Source organism: Atractosteus spatula, chromosome 1, assembly GCF_055471065.1.
Source record: "Atractosteus spatula isolate fAtrSpa1 chromosome 1, fAtrSpa1.hap1, whole genome shotgun sequence".
Lineage (NCBI taxonomy): Eukaryota > Metazoa > Chordata > Actinopteri > Semionotiformes > Lepisosteidae > Atractosteus > Atractosteus spatula.
Genome location: NC_142706.1, coordinates 61,308,127 through 61,326,984, shown reverse-complemented (window position 1 = coordinate 61,326,984; position 18,858 = coordinate 61,308,127). Strand labels below are relative to the sequence as shown.

At 48.1% G+C, this 18,858-nt stretch overlaps 1 protein-coding gene across 22 annotated transcripts in view; it reads left to right on the top strand.

Annotated features, from left to right (window-relative positions):
• r3hdm2 (R3H domain containing 2) overlaps nucleotides 1-18,858 on the top strand; it is a 56,010-nt gene that overhangs the window by 35,688 nt on the left and 1,464 nt on the right. For 3 of the 22 annotated variants that reach the window (XM_088914330.1, XM_088914338.1, XM_088914280.1), the window contains 19 exons: nucleotides 554-632; nucleotides 1,019-1,078; nucleotides 1,488-1,628; nucleotides 2,279-2,387; nucleotides 3,080-3,175; nucleotides 3,634-3,683; nucleotides 4,461-4,514; nucleotides 8,560-8,795; nucleotides 9,876-10,054; nucleotides 11,193-11,312; nucleotides 12,605-12,907; nucleotides 13,029-13,155; nucleotides 14,390-14,550; nucleotides 15,074-15,228; nucleotides 15,520-15,620; nucleotides 16,511-16,680; nucleotides 17,353-17,497; nucleotides 17,898-17,992; nucleotides 18,286-18,370. In XM_088914330.1, the coding sequence (XP_088770456.1) occupies nucleotides 554-632; nucleotides 1,019-1,078; nucleotides 1,488-1,628; nucleotides 2,279-2,387; nucleotides 3,080-3,175; nucleotides 3,634-3,683; nucleotides 4,461-4,514; nucleotides 8,560-8,795; nucleotides 9,876-10,054; nucleotides 11,193-11,312; nucleotides 12,605-12,907; nucleotides 13,029-13,155; nucleotides 14,390-14,550; nucleotides 15,074-15,228; nucleotides 15,520-15,620; nucleotides 16,511-16,680; nucleotides 17,353-17,497; nucleotides 17,898-17,992; nucleotides 18,286-18,370 (2,466 nt within the window). The remainder of the gene's footprint in view (nucleotides 1-553; nucleotides 633-1,018; nucleotides 1,079-1,487; nucleotides 1,629-2,278; nucleotides 2,388-3,079; nucleotides 3,176-3,633; nucleotides 3,684-4,460; nucleotides 4,515-8,559; nucleotides 8,796-9,875; nucleotides 10,055-11,192; nucleotides 11,313-12,604; nucleotides 12,908-13,028; nucleotides 13,156-14,389; nucleotides 14,551-15,073; nucleotides 15,229-15,519; nucleotides 15,621-16,510; nucleotides 16,681-17,352; nucleotides 17,498-17,897; nucleotides 17,993-18,285; nucleotides 18,371-18,858) is intronic. The other 19 variants (XM_088914422.1, XM_088914413.1, XM_088914355.1 and 16 more) reach the window with 10 other exon arrangements.

Here is an 18,858-nt window from a genome sequence, read left to right as displayed (position 1 = left end):
CTTGGGGATCCCAGTCCAGTAGTTTTGTAGGTAACTGTTAGAAGTTTGTAGAAATTGACTGGTTTAATAATGTAGTTGCAGATAAGCCAGGTAAAAAAGTAAAGAAAACTACAGTTGGGTTAAAAATCTGCATACTCTTCAACCCTCAAAGACCATAGTTTCCTTATTTAAGTGATAGCTTTTGGGTGGTGTGTGTAAATATCTTAGTCTGTGCAGGGCCAAGAGGATGTGAAGAGGGCAGTATTACTTTCAATACATTGTAAAAGGCATCATTAGAAGTTAGAAATAGCCCTTGTCTAATTCCCTGGATTAAGTAAATAATTGTTGGTAATTGGTCAATAGCTTTGTGTTCCCGGTCATTAGAAGTAGGTGATTTTGTGCGATTCGGGAGGTTTACTGGACTGAGATTTCAGTTCTCTGCCAGCTGCCAAAACTGAACCTGCTTTTTGATTCAGTCTAGGCATCAGATACCATTTTTGGAATTTCCTGTTGGCATGCGAGGTGACATTTGGTTTAATCGGGTTTTCTCTTTTTCCACACATTCTTTCCTTAGACTCTAGCCAGGAATACACCGACTCGACGGGCATTGATGTCCACGAGTTCTTGGTCAACACACTGAAAAACAACCCCAGGTAACGCCCCCGCATGGGTCTGTGTCTTAAACTCTCTTTCTGGGTGCAGGTTTTAATACTGTTTTGTCTTGATTCAACTTCCTGGATTGGATCCCAGCAGCTGGGGGTGAGTTCTGGAGAGGAGCTGGCGATGGGCAGGAAGGTGGGTTTTGGTCGGTCCTGGAGAGGTGGTGGTGATTTTCCATATGGCTGAACGGACTTGCGCAGGCTGAGCTTGCAGCTTTCTCCGTGACTGAACTCGTTCTTCTGTAGTAATGAAAAGAGATCGTCTCTGAGGAAGACAAGGAAAGGGAATCCACCCTCTGTTTCCAAGGGGCATTCAGAACAGATGGTTGCCTCTGCCGAGTCTTAGCTCATGCCCCTGTGTTCCTTTTCTGCCCTGACAGGGATAGAATGATGCTGCTAAAACTGGAACAGGATATCCTGGAGTTCATCAATGATAACAGGTGAGTGAAGTGCTTCTACTGGAGGTGAGAAAAGAGCGATTCTAACCACCAGATTCTGCTCAGACCCCAGTTAAATCAGATAAGATCACTTTATTAGCCATATACAATTTCTTGCATTAGGAATTCATCTTTTTGCATACCCCAGCTTGCTCTCCATGAGTCACACAGACAGGGAGAGAAGCTTGGGGTCAGAGCGCAGGGTCAGCCATTTATACGGCGCCCCTGGAGCAGCTGGGGTTAAGGGCCTTTCTCAGGGGCCCAACGGAGTAGGATTCCTCTGCCGGCTGCGGGATTTGAACCGGCAACCTTCCAGCCACAGGCGCAGATCCTTAGCCACAGAGCCACCGCAGCTCTTATTTCCTCTTCTCACTCCCTCCTGCTTTGTTCTCGGCCCTTTCCACCTTTGCAGTAACCAGTACAAAAAGTTTCCTCAGATGACTTCCTACCACCGGATGCTCCTGCACCGGGTGGCTGCGTATTTCGGGATGGACCACAATGTGGATCAGACCGGCAAAGCCGTCATCATCAACAAGACCGGCAACACACGCATGTGAGTCAGGTTTTCCAGATGGTACCAGGGAGCAGTACTGTAGGAGAGGAGGTGGTGGAGGGCAAGATTCCCCAAGGGGTTATGTTGCTCTTAGAAGATCAGACTGACCAGTTTGACAGCACGCTAGCAGGGCTGGAGAACCCTGGACCTGGAGGCCTGTGTCTGTTTCTGTCTTTCATTCCATCGTGATGACTTAACCGGACCAACTGAGTGGAAAAGAAGTCAAACCACCTGCATTTTTTCAGGTCTCAGTTGGGTGCTAATTGAAAGGTGCCTCTGAGACCTGCAGAAACTCACACGTTTTTAGAGCCCATTTGTCAAGGTCCAGGTTACAAAAAATAAATAAACTGCATCTGTCCATCCTGCTGATCTATCAAGTGTGTGTAATATCTTTGTGAGAGTAGCTAGTCTGTTGAATTTCCTTGGGAAATTTTCTAGGTTTCTTCCTGCCTTGTTAATTTGTGATATATAGAGCAGATATGCTTTTACATTCTCAGCAATGTACAGAACCTCAACTTCTTGATCCATCAGAAATGCATGGATTAGGCCAAGATTGGTGTTCTTCACATTCAAAATGGTAAATGGATCCCACATGCCTGTTGTGTGTGTGTGTGCTTCCCTGATTTCCTCTCTCTCCCTGTCCTTGGCAGCCCTGAGCAGAGGTTCTCAGAGCACATCAAAGACGAGCGGAACATGGACTTCCAGAAGAAGTTCATCTTGAAGAGAGATGACACCAGCATGGATAAAGACGACAACCAGGTATGGGAGCAAGTAACTCTCACTTCTGCTCTGACCCCTAAGAGCATGCCTGTAGACGCACCAGCCTTTAAAGTTAGAAATCTGTACCGTTTCGTTCTGTTAAGTGCTTTGAGGGAGATTCACGCTGTTCTTATACAAGTGGGAACTCTGCAGAAGTGCATTTAATACTCAAAACAGCAGGCACTTCTTCACTCAAAGGTTTGAGTAAAGAAGAGAGTGGGGGTGTGGAATGAGATATCCAGCAATGTCGTTGAAGGCGATACCCGGGCCTCTGTCAGGAAACGTCAGGATGAGATGCTGGCATCAGTTAACCAATACCAAATGGCCAGGTGGCCCGAAAGGCCTCACCTCGTTTCTGACCTTTCGTACGTTATGTTGATCTTGGGGCATCCTTCTCGGCTATGTCCGAGTTCGTCGAGAGCACTACCGATTTTCAGTGCCAGAGCCTTTCCCCTCTCCTCCAAATGAAATGTGCAGTCTTGTACACAGATGTTTTAGAAAACGTTCAGTGGTGCAGTGTTCTGTGCTATAAAGCAAATTTTAACCTGCCCTGTGTTCCTGCTGCTCTTCAGGTAGTTGCACTAACGATTCATGCTGTTTTGGGGGAGGGGCTCCGTTCCTTAAAGTCAGATCCCCGGGAGTTTTACAGGCACGTTTCCACTGCTCCCTCACCCCCCCTTCTCTTCCTGCAGATCCGAGTCCCGCTGCAGGACGGGCGCAGGAGCAAGTCTATCGAGGAGCGGGAGGAGGAGTACCAGAGGGCGCGGGAGCGGATATTCGCTAGGGAAGTAAGTAGGAAGCTGGCACGCCCATTTTGCACAATCGTGGGCCAATGACTATTCTTGTTGCTTTTAAATCAGGGCAAATCTGAATGGCTGCGCTTTGTGCTGCCCCTGTAGAGAAGTTCCTGAAACTTTCTGGTACTGATCCATTTAAAAAACAACTACAACTGTGCAATGAGACTAAAGCTCAGTTCTTTAAACTTTTTCAGCCCTGTTCCATGAACTTCTGTAGGTGTCGCAGTCATGAAGCTGATTTAATTCAGTAAGGGGTTTCACTTAAGTAACTGAGACCTTGGCTGGAGCAGAAGACAGAAGCCTGGTTTCGGATGCCAGTCCTAAGAGTGACTGGAGTCATGTTTTCTCTACTTTTCTTTGTGCTGGTTCTGTGGATCAGCGCCAACAGAGACTGCTGGATATACACTTACTTTTGAGGAAAGGTAGAAAAGCTTTTTAATAATTTGTAGGTCTTTTTTTCTTTTCAGTCATCCCAGAATGGATACATCAACGACAACAGGTAAGCACTTCAATAATGCTGCCCTGTCTTCCAGGATTGAGTGATAGATCTCTTGAACCTACATTAATAACACTACTCTATAAATCAAATAATGACTAAACATTGTGTCTCATCACTGTATGTTAAAGCTCTTTACACCAGATTCTCTTGAATCTGGCCTTTCGGAGCAAAATTGTTATGAACATTTGCTGAAAATGAAATATCTACTGCATCTACAGTTCCAAGTGGTTAAACAGGTGTCCAATTTTTTTGGGGGGAAACACTTGTCTTGGTTTTCCTGACTGGTTTAACATGAAGTGGTCTGTCAAGTTCAGAGACAGCAGCGTGGCCAGACAGGTGCTGTAACACAGCAAGACTCCACTGGCAGCGTGTCTGACCACATCTCTCCCATTCACCCTGGCCGACACCGGTCTCTCAGATGGGATCACTTGCAAATCCAAACTGCCTTTGCGTGAATCTTTTTGTTTTCAAAATTCTCAATTTGTGTTGTTTTTGGCCAGCACCTGCCCCCTTTTCATAAATGCCTTTCAGGGAAAATGACCAAAATAGAAAAAAAGGGAAAGATTCTATATGATCAAAAGGGTTTCCACATTTTCCCCTTCAACCAAAGTGCCAGTTGGATGCTGGAGAAGCTTCAGAATTTTGCCTGCGTTGCTCAGTCATGGACCCTGAAACTGCAAACTCAAAACTGCACAGTGTCTTGCTTTATTTCTGAAGGGGGGGGGGCAACACTGTTTCCCCCAGTGGTAATGCCATTTTCTTTAATGTAACCAACAGACTCTCCATTGAAGGCTTTTCCTCTAGCTCTCAAAAAAGGAGACAGATCTTTAGGTACCTGTGTGTTATGGTTTGCCAGTCACGGTTCCATCTGCTTGGACACCTGGTGTCGCTCCATGCATGGCTGATTGTGGGATATCTGGCTCCGTCATTGACGCTCATATGTCGCATTTCCAGTTTTTTTTTTCTTCTCCCGTCTTTCCTCCAATGGTTTCACCTCCACTTCACTTTCAGGCAAATACCGCCCCACCCCGGACACATGCACTCATGCCCCCTGCAAGGAGTAGATCCACAGAAGGGGAGGGAGGGAGGGCAAGTCGATCCAGTGAACTTGACTGTCAGGCAGCCTGTTTTGGACAGAACAGGGAACTGGGGTTCTATATGTCCAGCTCCGACATTCTCTCGGCCATTGCTCATGCACCCCAAGACCATAAAGAGCATCGTGCCCGAAGGCCTGATTAACACGGCTCTTTGCCAACCCAATGGCGAATCAAGAGGCACTGGTGTTTGAGCTGTTCAAGTTTGCAGAGCTCCGTCTTGTCCTCAGCTGGTATTTTCAGCATGCCCATCAGGGGTGGAAATATTTTCTTTACCCATTGTAATCTGACCCATTCCTGTGCCGCAGGGCTCTTGTATGTAAACCCTCGCTAGCACAGGATGCCTCGTGCTTGGTACTGTATTCTCAGTAATTCCATCTAAACACCCAAATATCAAAATCACAGCTGAAACAGCATCAACTTGAGCCTTTTCGCACATCACTATTGCACCCCTGATTTCTCAGGTGCTTGTTTTTCTTCCCCATCTGCTCAACCACACCATTTTGCACAGGTAAAAACAAACTAGCTCTGCCGTCACCAAGTTGTTGAGGAGGTCCATCTCTCGAACCCAAGGCCCCGTGGGCTGCTCGAATTCTCTCAGAAATCATCTTTTGCACCCCTTTTTGTCCATTCTCCAAATGAAGCTTGCTTTGAAGTTCTGATCCTCTACCTTGGAGTGCCATTGGCTTCGAGGACAGTGCTGTGCAGAAGCTTTAGACCATAGAATCCATTGCACCACTTCAGAACACAGCAGCTAAATGGTGAGGATTGAAAGCTTGCACGTATAGAGGATAGACCAGGTTATCAGTGCAACATTTGCTCAGTTTGTTTGCGTACCATTTCTTCTCAGTTGACCAACTCAGTGCGGAGCCCTGGGCTTTCATTTTCTATATGGATGATATTTTTCCGGCAGCCAGTGTGTGTTGGAAAAGGGCCTCCATGGATCATCAGACTTATGGATAGCCGGCCTCTGACTTGTATTAGGCACAGAGGAATGTCATCTCAACCCCCTAGATAGATGCTCTTAAATGCCGTTTGGTCTCACACAGGCACCTGTGAAGGAAACAAGCAGCATTGTGATCGTCATGTGCGTGCATGGGTAATGGATGATCTGTGTTCTGTGTTGTGGAGGTGCAGTATCATGGGGTCTGATTGCAGGGGAACAGTTTAGTGAATGCCCGGGAGAGTGCAGTACGATATTTTAATGATTTCGGATTGTGGATCCATGCCTCTGCTGCAATGTCAAGTGAACACAGTCCTCATAATGTTATCCGGCTGCATGTACAGAGGCAATAAACCCTGTCCTGTTAATTTCAAGAAGGACCTTTAAGATTTTTTTACCGCAATAAAAACTGTGTTTTGGGCACAGCCCAAAGAGAGCCTGTATGCATCTCTCGAGATACCACATCAGTGCCTAGTTTCATGGAGAATCACACTCTTTAAGAAGCAAAAAAACAATAGTGTGAAATAAAGCAGGATCTCATTCTCTGCATCTGAAAGAGGCCATGACTCTTTCTTTAAATAGCGCACCATATAAATAGCACCTGCCGTTAATTACGAGCTCTGTGAAATATTTATTAGGCTGCACTGGTTTCAGAACCTCCAGGCATTCAGGTTCTATTTCCATACAAGGCTAGAATATATTCTTATCAGTTATTAGAAATTCTGTAATGATCTCCATTTCATTCTTGCATCGGAATTGCGAATTCACCTTGATCTTTGTTCATTTTTTCCACTGGAAAAAAAAAGACTTGACTTTCATATGCAAGCACCCTTTTTAAAAGCAGGGTTGCCTTGATTTTTGTGTGGAAGGATCACTCGGCGTTCAGGATGCAGGCAGAGGTGAAATGAGCTTTTAGACCAGAGAACACCCTCTAGACTGGGGTGTCCAGTCCTGGTCTTGGAGAGCTGGTCTCTCTGCAGGCTTTCAAGATCTGTTACGCGGCAGGACCTGAGGTTTTGAAACAAGCTGTTAAACTTGTCCAGTCGAGCCGGGGTTAGCTGGTTTAGCTTGTCATGGGCTGAGTTGGGATGAGAACAAGCTGCAGACACACCAGCCCCCATGACCGGGATTGGACACCCCTGCTGTCGAGTGTTTTTTGCTTTTCTGAATATGGTACATCCTTAGCCGTTTGTCAGTGCTTGTGCCCTGTTTGGACTCCCTTTTATCTGCTTAGATGCTTTAGCTAGCCAGGCTAACTAGCTCTTCTGAAAGGGGAGAGTTCCATTATGACTGATGTCAGTAAATGTTGGGCCCTGATGACAGTGTAGCAGAACCATAAAACAAGATTCCCTGTAATTCTGGGATGAATTAATAAAAAAGGCAATGTATCCTTCACTCATTTTTCAAATAATGATTTGTGATCGTTATTTGTTCCTAGTAAGCCAAAAAGGCAGTACCCATTACTTTATATGTAAAACCTTCAGACTCCTTCCTGAAGTCTAGAAAATCGTTACTTATTTCTGCCCTACCAGAGCACTGAGTAATGAAAGTAAGAACACTATTGCTTGTTGCTTGTTTTATGACAGTTGCTGTAGAAAGTGTGTTGTGGGAGGTCAAACCGAGAATTGAGTGTTTCGTTCGGTTACAGACAAATGCACCTTCACTGTTTTGAAAACCTCTGTGTGAGTGCAAAAACAGCTATGAAAATGTGTGCTTTGTTAGATCAACAATTCGAAAGCCAGCTGTGTGAAAATTAAGGGATGAGTATATTTGCTTAACCCTTAGGCATCGTGCCAAGAAGTTGTCCACTCTGCCACCCCGCCGTCTCCTGATGTTTCATCAGGTAGCTGATGGACAGAGGAGTGTTTTTTTTTACCAGGCCAGCTTGGCTCAAGGGCAGGGGGGGTACTAGGAGGTTGGAGGTCCCAGGGGAGGTTGTGCAGTCTGTTTCGTGTTGTTCTCCAGCCAGGACGCTTGGAGCTGTCAGTCAGTGCAGGAGTGTGTGTGTGTGTGGAAGTGATGTTGCTCTGGCATAGAAAGTGCGCATCGGTTGTTGGTGTGTGTGCGCGTGCGGCTGCTCTCTCTGTATTAAAGCCCAATCCACTCTGCCCGATGACAGCAGTCACGCCGAGTTTTTACTACAGTTCAAGGCAGCACATGATACATTGCAATTCCATCGTAAGGAATCAGACGATTAACTTCTGATACCCACTTGCACATCTTGTTCACATTGGGCAGAGTCTGTTGGCCTTTGTATCAGGTTTGTAAGGTGTGTTTGCCTGCTTGGTCTGCAGTTGTGCACTGTTGTTGTGGAGCCCAGTCTTGTTCAGTAGCTGTAGCCTGTTTGCGTGATGCTCCTACTTACTGTCCGCTGTTTGGTTAAACCCTGTCCCCTTCTGAAGAGTACCTTTATGTAGACACGCGGGGCACAGCTTAAAAATGAAGCAACTGTTCCTGTTGGCAGAGCTCATGTACTGTTCCTTGAGCAGTTCTTCCCACCCGAAGAGCGTCTTGCTTGTTCTTTTCTAGGGTACCTGCTGTGTGTTCTTTCCATGTGTTTGACGCCCTCCTTTGTAACGTCTACCTCTGGCGCTGTTGCTTTTCTGCATGCATGCAAGCCTTCTCCTTGTCTGCGTGTTTCTTGTGTTGTACGCGTGCGGTTTCCTCATAGCTGTCGTGAATGAGATGCTTGTCCCGGTTTGAGGCAGCAGCTGGTCCGATGCGTGCAGTGTCTGGGCTCCACATCTGTCTGTGCGTGCCAGCTTGTTACCTGCGCCTAGGCCCCCTCCACTGCCGCCGCCTGACCTCCTGTGTGCCTGTGCCTCACTCTGCCCCGCAGGGGGAACCGGGAGAGCTCCAGCCGGGCCTCCAGCAGCCGCCAGAGCAGCACGGACAGCGAGCTCAAGTGCCTGGAGCCGCGACCCTGGAGCAGCACTGACTCGGACAGCTCCAACCGCACCCTGCGGCCCCCGGTCACCAAGGCCAGCAGCTTCTCCGGCATCTCCATCCTCACCCGGGGTGACAGCATTGGCAGTGCCAAGGGGGTGCCCGCTGGCTGCAGGATCTCCCGCACAGGTGTGCATGCCACACTCACTTCCCCACCTTTGAAAGAGACTGCTCCTGATACAGGTTGTCTTGAGCCGATGCAAGCAGGGACGTGGTGTTAAAACATATCTGTTATCTAGTCTGGATGCAAGTGTCTGGTTATTGCTGTAATTTCTCCCTTGAAAGCTAGTTTTTGGGTTGAAGCCCATCTCTCGTGTTCTGTATTTTGATTTTGAAATGCCTTCAGGTGGCATTAATGCACCTGACTGATTATTCCCCTCTGCATAGTTTTCTATAGCAGAACCCACAGTTACAGTGCAACAGCTACACAAACAGTGATTCCACTGCCCTGTTTTATATAGCTATACTTTTATATAGCTGCTGGGGGCAGGGTGTAAGGGTTATTTTAACTCTGCATAATAAGGACAATTCTAGGTCCGGATTATCTGTGGAGAGGATATTGATGTTCTTATTTGAAGAAGCTTTAAAAGCCTTGTGGTATTCTACACAATGGCCAAATTAAAACCAAAGAGGACCGTTTGTATGCCTTGGGCAGAACCTGGAATAGTTATACAAAATAAATCTCACCATATCCCAAGTGACTCAACCAGTACTGGGATTTCCCAAGTGGTAGTGCACTCCTGGAGTAGCATTGGAATTAGTCTGCCACGGTCTTTACTGCTGGCATTGGAGCCACGGCTCTGGCTGCTGGCTGTGACATCAGTGAGAGACGCACTAGTCCTCCAATTGGCATTGACTCACCTGGTGCAACAAAAGCAGATGAAGGGCAAGTTCCAGAGGAGCATGTTTCTGTGTTTCCCCCTTTCATTTTAACCTGCAATGTGGTTAAAAAGTTATTTTAGGTGAGATTATTACACAATCTTGGTACCATATCATTAGAAAAACAAAAACCTGAAACATGTAATAGATGTCAGCTTCAAGCATTTTTCAGATGTGTTTGTTTTAAACATGTACTACATAATTCTCATAAGGGATTAATGGATGATGTGTGATCTAATTGTACCTCTTGACTAGAAGAGGATTTGACCAGATTGTCTACCAATGTGTCGTGCAACACTGACCTCTGCAACGTGTGCGTTTGTGTTCTAGGGCTCCCTATTACCACCCCTGATGCAGTCACCCCGTGTTCAGCGCCCCAGCCACCCCGCAGCCTGCTCCCCTGCCCCTCCAGCCAAGCACAACCGCAGGGACAGCAGGCACAGCCCCCCCAGAGCGCCCTGCTGCCCACCCCTCCACAGCCTCCCATGAGCAATCACATGATGGCTCAGGTGAGTCACAATGTCCCTGGGGGGCAGATGGGAGGGGGGGGGGTGTTGCTGGTTTTAGTAGTGTGTAGGCAGCCGAGGCTCCGTCTCCTGCTGCTTTTGCTGAGGGAGAGAGAAGTGAGAGTTTTTCTTTGCAGGATGAGTAATACGCTCAGGTGTGTTTTGTAACCCTTGCAGGATGGAAAAGGTGCAGTGAGTGTTTCTTCTGGTTTGCTTGTCATGACTTAGCAGTCATTTACGTACTGCTCTGCATGGCTAAATAATTATGCTCCTCTGGTCCTGCAAGGTACAAAGGCTGTTTTTTTCTAAATTTAAGCAGTTTCACTGTTCAATTTTGTTTTTTGCATGTGGCGTTGAATTTACAGGGTGAAGTCTGCCGGAATGAAATGATTGCATTATAATTAGTTTAATTTGACTACCCCCCCCCAAATCAATGCTTTTGTAGACAAGTTTTTTTTTCATTGGATTAATTTTTAAGGGTTCTTAATTAGTGCGTTTCCAAGTCAAGATACTGTAATCTGAAATTAATCTCTTAATTTCTGTTCCTTCCTTGTTCTATAAAACTGCCCCCCCGCTCCTCTGTTGCGAATTCCAGTTGTTTCCACGTGCAGGAATCCCGATGGGGCTGTACACTCTGCTCCTAACTGAATTACTTCTGTGTCGTCACACAGTAACAGGATTTCAGGATGCCAGCGGCACAACAGCCCCTAAGTATTTTTGCTGCAGAGAGCAATCTCGCTTCATGCTGCGGGTAGGAAAGGGATGAGCACCCTTATGTGGCAGAGTACATAGAAGCCAAGCAGAGTCACATTCGAAACTCATGTACCTTCACATGTTCTTTATTTCCCCCGTAATGCGGTGACAACACGTTCAGGTTGAAAACAGTCTTGTTGAAATTCAGCAGGCTTATTTGTCCCTATTAAGGACCAGCTGATGCAGATATCCAACCTGGCCGTTCAGAATTGAATTTCTGTCTTCACTTTTCCCCCAAAAAGAGTGATGCAATAGATCAGAATGGTGCAAGGGTTTATTGACTATGGATGGTCTGATTGTAGTCTTTCGAGAGCAGGAATGACTTTTTCAGCAGCTCTTTTAAAAGATCGCTGTAACCGAGCTCTCCCTTTCCCCCCCTTGTCTGCAGCCGGTGGCGTCTCTGCAGCCCGTGGCATCTCTGCAGCCCTCTCCGCAGCCAGTGCAGTATTCCAGCACCTCCTGCCCCCAGGTCATCCTGCCAGTGTCCCCCCCCCAGCAGTACAACATGGTACCCCGTCTGCCTCTCTCTCTTACTCTCTGGTCTCTCGTGCTGTCTCATGACACGCCCCCTCCCTTCCCCACCTCCCATACATTTCCTTCCTTTCCTCTCTCCTCCTCCTCTTTTTTTTCCCCTTTACACCCTCTGCATGGTCACTTCTCAGACTCAGGCAGCGTTTTTTTCTACTTCTCCATTTCAAGCGTCTTTTGAAAGGCTGGCTGAGGCGTTCAGGTTACTCGGCTTTCTGCCAAGGCCTCAGCTTCACTCGCAGGAGCAGTAGTTGAGAATTTTAGGAAACAAGAGAGTGGGATACAGCAGAAGGGCCTGAACAGGTAGTTTGCATTTTTCTTTGGTCTTCTCTGCTCATGGCTGCCTGGGATCGCAAGCCAGAGTAACTAGCCATTAAAACTTGGTTGTAGAAAATAAAGGCGAGTTCTAGTGGTGATCCAAGGTGACAGCATTGATTTTCTCCTAACCACCTAAATAAATACATTACTCATAGGTTGGGAAGCAGCTATTTGCGGGCAGAGTTGAGGTTAAACTAGATTTAACCTGGGCAGCACACGGGTGCTGGCGTGGTGGTTAGTATTGCTGCCTCCCAGCACTGGGGCCCTGGGTTCAGGTAGTTCCTGGGGTGCTACCTGTGTGGAGTCTGCGTGCTCTCCCCGTGTCCCTGCAGGTTCCCTCCGGTTGCCCTGGTTCCCTCCATGGTCCAGAGGCATACTGGTAGGGTAATTGGCTTCTGGGAAAATTGGCCCTGGTGTGAGGGTGTGCGTGTCCCAGCCTTGTGCCTGATGCTTGCTGGGATAGACTCTGGCTCCCCTGCTAGCCCTTAATTGGAAGAAGGAGTTATAAAATAGATGCGTAGATTTAACCTGGGGTAACAGCAGGATGGGGAATTCCACCTGTTCCGCTGTGGGGTTCAGGAGTATGAGTGACCATGGAAGCTGTTACCTGCAACAGTGCAGCCAACTGAAATGTGCAATAAGAACCGACCTATTTGCCGTTGTGAATTATGAACAAACATATGTCTGCAGAATATATTTATGGGTGGAATTTACTTGACAAATGTTGTAAAATTATAAATATTCTTAATGTCATTATGCTGAGCTGCTTGTGTTCCTTTTGCAATGTTAGGTGCCTGAGTGGTTTCCAAAGCCCTAGTTATCAATCCTGTGCTGCCTAATTTAGGCTAACTCATGTGGGGGCTGTCACTAGTCAAGGGGTACAGAAACTAGTCTCGTCAGTTCTTAATCTGCGTGCTTTCATTCCCTCTCTGCCTCTGCTCCCATCTCTTTCAGACTGAGGATTTGGGTCCGCAGTTCAGTCAGATGACCCTGAGCCGGCAGGGCTCCAGCGAGGCCCCGGAGCCCCCATCACTGTTCCAGCCTCCCTCCGTCCTGCCCCAGCACCCTCCGCCCCAGCCCAGCTACATCATGGCCTCGGGGGCCCAGCCGATGCCCGCGTCCGCCTTCCAGCCTGGCTCTGCCCACGCTCACCCCCCACCCCCTCCGCCCCCGCCTTCGCAGCCTGTCCTGCAGCCGCCACCGCCTCCGCCACCCCCCCAGGGGTACATTCAGACCCCACCCCCACCCCCTCAGCAGGTGGGTACCCTGCCGACCTTGAAGTCTGCTTACCTGCTCTTGGAGCCTCCAGTGAGAGTGGGGAAGGAGGAGGAACTGCACTCACCTGTTTCCCTCTTCTGCTGTGGGATGTGTGTTTCAGATTCAGGTGTCCTACTATGCTCCAGGGCAGTACCCCACTTCAGGACAGCAGTACCGCCCGCTCTCCCACCAGGTGTCCTACCCGTCCCAGCGCTCCCAACCACTTGCCCAGCCGGCGCAGCAGTCAGGTGAGCAATCGCGCCATACACACCCCCAGCTTTCTCAACCCCTGACCCAGCTGGCACTACAGCAGTCCAGTGAGCGATCGCCCAATACCCACACCCCCAGCTTTCTCAACCTCTGGCCCGGCTGGCACTACCGCAGTCAGGTGAGGTGAGCGATCGCCCCATAACCACTCTCCTGGCCTTCTTAACCCCTGATCCAGCCATTGGCGCAGCAGTCCGGTGAGCCATGCCCTCAGCTTTCTAATAGTGCGCCACCAAGCAGCAGCACGAGACATCTTTCTGTGCTGCTCTCATGGAGGGGCAGGGGGCAGTCTGGAAGGATGCAATAGTTGACATGATTAACACAAGCAATTAAAAAGATTGAGTTTTGTCCCTGTCTCGTCAAGGAATGCACGAAACCTGAAGCCTTTTCCAATTGGTCGCACATTGATTCGTTTCATAGTTTAATTTCAAGTCCCAATCAAATGTCAAGCTATTTTGTGAATGTTATTCCAGATTAGTAGTAAATAAGTAAAACCATAAGCTCTGATAAAAAGGTTAAGTCCCCCAGGATTTTTTTTTCCCATCAGCTTTACTGGTGAAAAATACTTGTCTGGCAACACTACTTACCCTAACAGTGTCTTCAGCTGATTTTTTCCAGACTCAATTTTCTGAGGGTAGCATGGTGGTGCAATGATGAGTATTGCTGCCTCGCAGCACTGTGGCCCAGGGTTCAATTCCTGAGGTTGTCAGTGTGGAGTTTGTATGTTCTACCCGTGTTCATGTGGATTTATGTTCAAAGATGTGCTGGTAGGGTAATTGGCTTATGAGAAAATTGACCCTGGCTGTTTGTGTTTGTGTTTGTGGAGTTTGTGTGTTTGTCTGTGTGTGCCCTGCAGTGAACTGGCGTCCTGTCCGGGGTGTATCCTGCCTTGTGCCCGTTGCTTGCAGGGATAGGCTTCAGCTCCCCTCTGAATCCGTAATGGGTAAAATTGTTAGAAAACGGATGGATTTTCTGTGTTTGCTGAACTGTAGAACTGCCCAAAGCTTCAGATTATGAAGGGATATTCTGCCATTTATATCACTTATCAAGCACAACAAATGGACGGGTCAGGAGGCTCCCAGAGTTTGAAAAGGACCAAATGCTAAAGAAACCACCTGCAAGTTAAATCTTAACAAAACATGTCCCTTTTTCCTAAAGAGACATTCTTTTTAAACCAAAAAAAAACTGAAACTATTTTTTTTGCACACTATTCAGCAGGACTCCAGACCATGCTGCCCAATCAGCAGCAAGCGTATCAAGGCATGATGGGAGTCCAGCAGCCGCAGAACCCCAGCCTTCTCAACACCCAGCGGGGCAACATGGGAAACCAGATGCAAGGCATGATGGTCCAATATCCACCGCTGCCTTCATACCAGGTACAAAGCAAAAATCCTCTTAAAATCCTCAGTGAACAGTAGTACCTGTCTGCCCCTTTTCCCTGCTTCAGTTTTGGGCAGAGGGTGCTTTTACCCCCATAGACTTCAAGGTTTTCACCCCTGGAGGCTCAGAATTAAGGCACTTAAAGGTGATTTAACTTCATCAGATGCTTTGAAAAAAGAATCATAGGACTTTACACTGCATCGTCTCTGTGCAGCATCAGTAGCTCTTCACCTTCCTAGATGGTCCTGGTTCTGCTAGAAATAAGGGTTTTTTTAACATTTTGTCATCGTGTCTGTTTTTGTAAGCCCAGATGGGGTGACAACTGCTTTTGTCTGTCTCTCTTCACTGCCTGCATCTATCAGCACGTGTTGGTCACCTAAGAGAATTTCAGACAGGGCACATGTCTTAATATTTACTGATTAAAGGTAACTTCAGCTTAAAGGGCATTAGACTGTTCTGTTTGTTTTTGAAGACCGTGGGTACCCGTTGACCACTGTGTGCCTGTCTCTCCTGCGCCAGGTGCCTGTGGGCAACGAATCCCAACAGGTGGTCCAGCAGACATACCAGCAGCCTGTGATGGTGCCCGCCAGCCAGTCTGTGCAGGGGGGGCTGCCAGGGGGCGCAATGCCAGTCTACTACAGCGTCCTCCCCCCAGCACAGCAGACCAGCACGAGGTGAGAGGCCTGGGGGGGCTCGGATTGAAGAGAAAATGGGCAGGTGGTTATTAGATACTGCGGAGAAGTCACGTGCATGCTCCCCCTCCCCTCCATGCTCTGTCACTGAATTCGTTACAGTTGCGACAGCAGTGCAGGGGAAACTTGCTGGGTGTAAGTGGGCAGTGGTTTGGGATAGTAACAGCCTGTACGATTCAGATGTGCTCGGATTGAGACCCAGTAACCCGGCTATCCTTGCCTACCTGCTGAAGTTCCTGGAGCTCAGTTGTGTTGTTGCCCTCTGTCTTTCAGCCCATCGGTGGGCTTTCTGCAACCCCCCAGCTCTGAGCAGTACCAGATTCCACAGTCCCCCTCTCCCTGTAACCCGCCACAGATACAGCAGCAATATTCAGGTGAGGGCGGCTCTCTGCGTGTCTGCGAGCCTCTGAATGTCAGTCTGTGCTTGTAGCCTGCCTGCCTGCGTGGGCCACAGCCTGTCTGCATTTCTCCATGTCTGTCTCCCCTAGCTGTGTTCGTCTGTGCCTTGCTGTGTTTTGAGTTTGTCTGATCACTTTTTAAATGTTTTTTTTCTCCCCAATCTTGTACGCCTTGCTCAGATAGTCTTTGTTCAACCTTATGAGGTTGTGGGAGGGCACAGCTGGGGCTCTGTCTGAGGCTGGAGTGAAGAGCAATGATTCATGGTTCATAAAACTGGGCAGAGTGCACCACCCAGTGCCAAGAAACTGGTACTGCATGCAATCATGCAGTTGACAGACAAACACGTTTTCTGATCAGGTTGAGATGATTGTTTAAACGTATGTTTTAATTATAGCTGTATCCTCCTGTAATGCTGGTTTAAAGTTAAAACATTTGGGATGCTGTCTAGTTACCTTGCCTATCTAGGAGTGTAACGCATTCATATTGCATAATGCACAAGATGGCAATTGAAGTGCAGACGTGTTTTCTCTAAATTTGGAATGCAAGTCTGTAATGCCTCTAAATGTAATGAATTAATGTGAAGACAGCAGTACACAAGGACCTCGCCTTCCCCTGATCCCCTGTTTCTTTGTGGCAGGTTGTAGAATCAGCTTTTTCTTTGATGCACTTGTTATGAATTCTGGTGTATTTGTTTGCATTGTACTCTAACGCTGATGGCACAGTCCATCACTTGTCATGCATCATGTACAGCATATGTCATGATGTAAGAAGAAAGTGGCACGTTCATGAATGTGATTTTGTGCCATTAACTTTCAAGTGGTATGCGTGTGTGGTTCCTGCTTGACCCTTCTGTGTGTGTCTCCAGGTGTGGCCCCTCCAGGTACAGGTGTGGTGGTGATGCAGCTGAGTGTCCCCAATGGGCCCCAGCCCACCCAGAGCCCCTCTATGGTCCAGTGGAACCACTGCAAGTATTACAGCGTGGAGCAGAGAGGACAGAAGCCTGGGGAACTGTACAAGACAGACAGCAGCTCGCAGGTCAGAGCCCACCCTGGGGATGTGCGTGGCTGGTGTCGGCCGGGGCTGTTCCGTCTGCAGTGGTCCTGCCGTTCCGATAACTCTAGGAATTGCCAGAAGCGGGCAGAATTGAATCGATGTGCCTTCTGATGTCATGCAGGGTTTGATGCAGATGATCCATGTGTTGTTCTTCAGAAGTGAAGAAGCATGACCGTTCTTGCACAACACTACGTAGAAACATTGGTTTCTCTAAATTTATGACGATCCGGATTACTTTAATCTAAATCGCTTTCATCACAAGGTGGCATCTACCTTCAAATCTTGTTTTCGATCCGATATTCAGGTGCTTGACTGAAAAGGAACAGCACTCACGCCCCCTGCTGGTAGTTAACTGATAGCGATCAGTAAGTAAAAAAGGGTTAAACAAATGGAAACCCGTACACTACAATGAAAGAACTGTTTTTTAATAGTGTGCATCACACATGCACCATGCTGTCCTGCAAATGGTGCACTGTGCAGGGAGGATGTTTTAGAAGTCAGCTGTCTAAAACTTTAAATATTTCGGAGCACAACGTGCAAAATGTTTTCCACTCAGTGGTCGACCGTGCGGAGAACCCTGAAATGTTCTTTTTTATTGTTTGAGTGTTTAGATTGTGGTCACCATACGTGTCTCTCCCTCTCTGTCCTTGGCAGGCCAGTACGCAGATCAACAGTCCCCTGGCCTCGCCCACACAGTCGCCCACGCCCTCCCCCTCAGGCAGCGTCAGCAGTGTGTGTCCTGGCCTCGGACCCCTCCCCCTCATCACGCAGTTTTCCCGCCCCCTGGGGCCCGCACAAGGTACAGCGGCATGGCCATACGCACGCACGCACGCACGCACACGCTCAGCGCTACACAGGGTAGATAGCTTGGTTCCACATGCGTACTGCATGGGCTTCCAGGTCTGGAGAACCCCAGAGCTTTCACATTTTAGATCTTCAGTCAGTGGCTGAGGGATGAGGTTGACTTCTTTTTTAGACTATTTGCTTCCCGAAGAAACGCCCTGAAAGGAAGTTTTCTGTTTCTCCATAAATTCCCGGAGCGAGAGGGCGGAAGTAGATTCTTTATAACGGATCAGGCACTGGCCTGACCAAATCCAACCACATCAACTGGAGCGTCATAAAATGTACAGCGTGTGCCTGAGTGTACAAGCTGTTAAGCATGCAATGGATGATGGTCATCTCTCTCTTTTTGTCTCCAGGTGATGGTCGATACTCGCTGCTTGGTCAGCCCTTACAGTACAGCCTATGCCCCCCTCAGCTGATCCACAGCCAGTCCTCGTATCCCACACACCAGGTGAGACTTGCCGCCCTGTGCCACACACATCCCGGGTCTGTTGGTGTGGCTGGTCTCTGCCATAGGATTTCTAGAGTGCCCGTGTGCACTGTGCTCTGTGCATCTGCCAAGTCTTTGACCTTAAAGAAGGCAAGAAAAAGAGAAGCTTGTGTTATTATTCTGACTGTACAGTATTGCGACACACACCAGAAAAGGCAGAGTAGACTGCAGAGCCCCCTTCAGGAGGGACTTTCCCTTAGCTCAATCCCAAAGAATGCTGTGGTTTTCCTCAACGCCTGTCTTTCCTGCTAAAGGGACAAACTGGAATGAAGCACGGCACGCGAGGGAAGCGACAGACCCTGAAATCAGCATCCACAGACCTGGGCACCAACGATTTAGGTGAGGCTCTGACCTTTCTCCCAGTGCCCTTGGGTTTTGAAAGGTGCCGTTCCTCGTTCACCTCACCTGTGGTTTCCCATTAGGTCCCTGCTTCCTTTCCCGGCATCCTTATTGTCTTCCTCGCTCGGCTTTTACCAAAATTACCCAGTGTGTAATTCTAATACAGACCAGACCTTGTAAAAAGGGCTGTTCCTCTGCATTATCTGTAAATTGTATTAAGGTAATAAGGGCGTTGAGCAGTCTTGCAAACTCCTTTGTAAAGCCTGTATGGGAAAGATTGGTCAGTGACACCCATGCATCATGGAAATGTTTCTGGCCTTTCCAGGAATCAAGGAGTGCTCAAAGCCAACAGGCTTGACATGATTCAATAAGGACACATCGCAACAAATTTCTCATCTGGAATTATGGGAATTGGCAGTAAAAAAATAAAAAATGCCGCCTTCTCGCTTGTATGACTGAGGGAGGAGGAGGGCAAAGTTTTTCCTGGG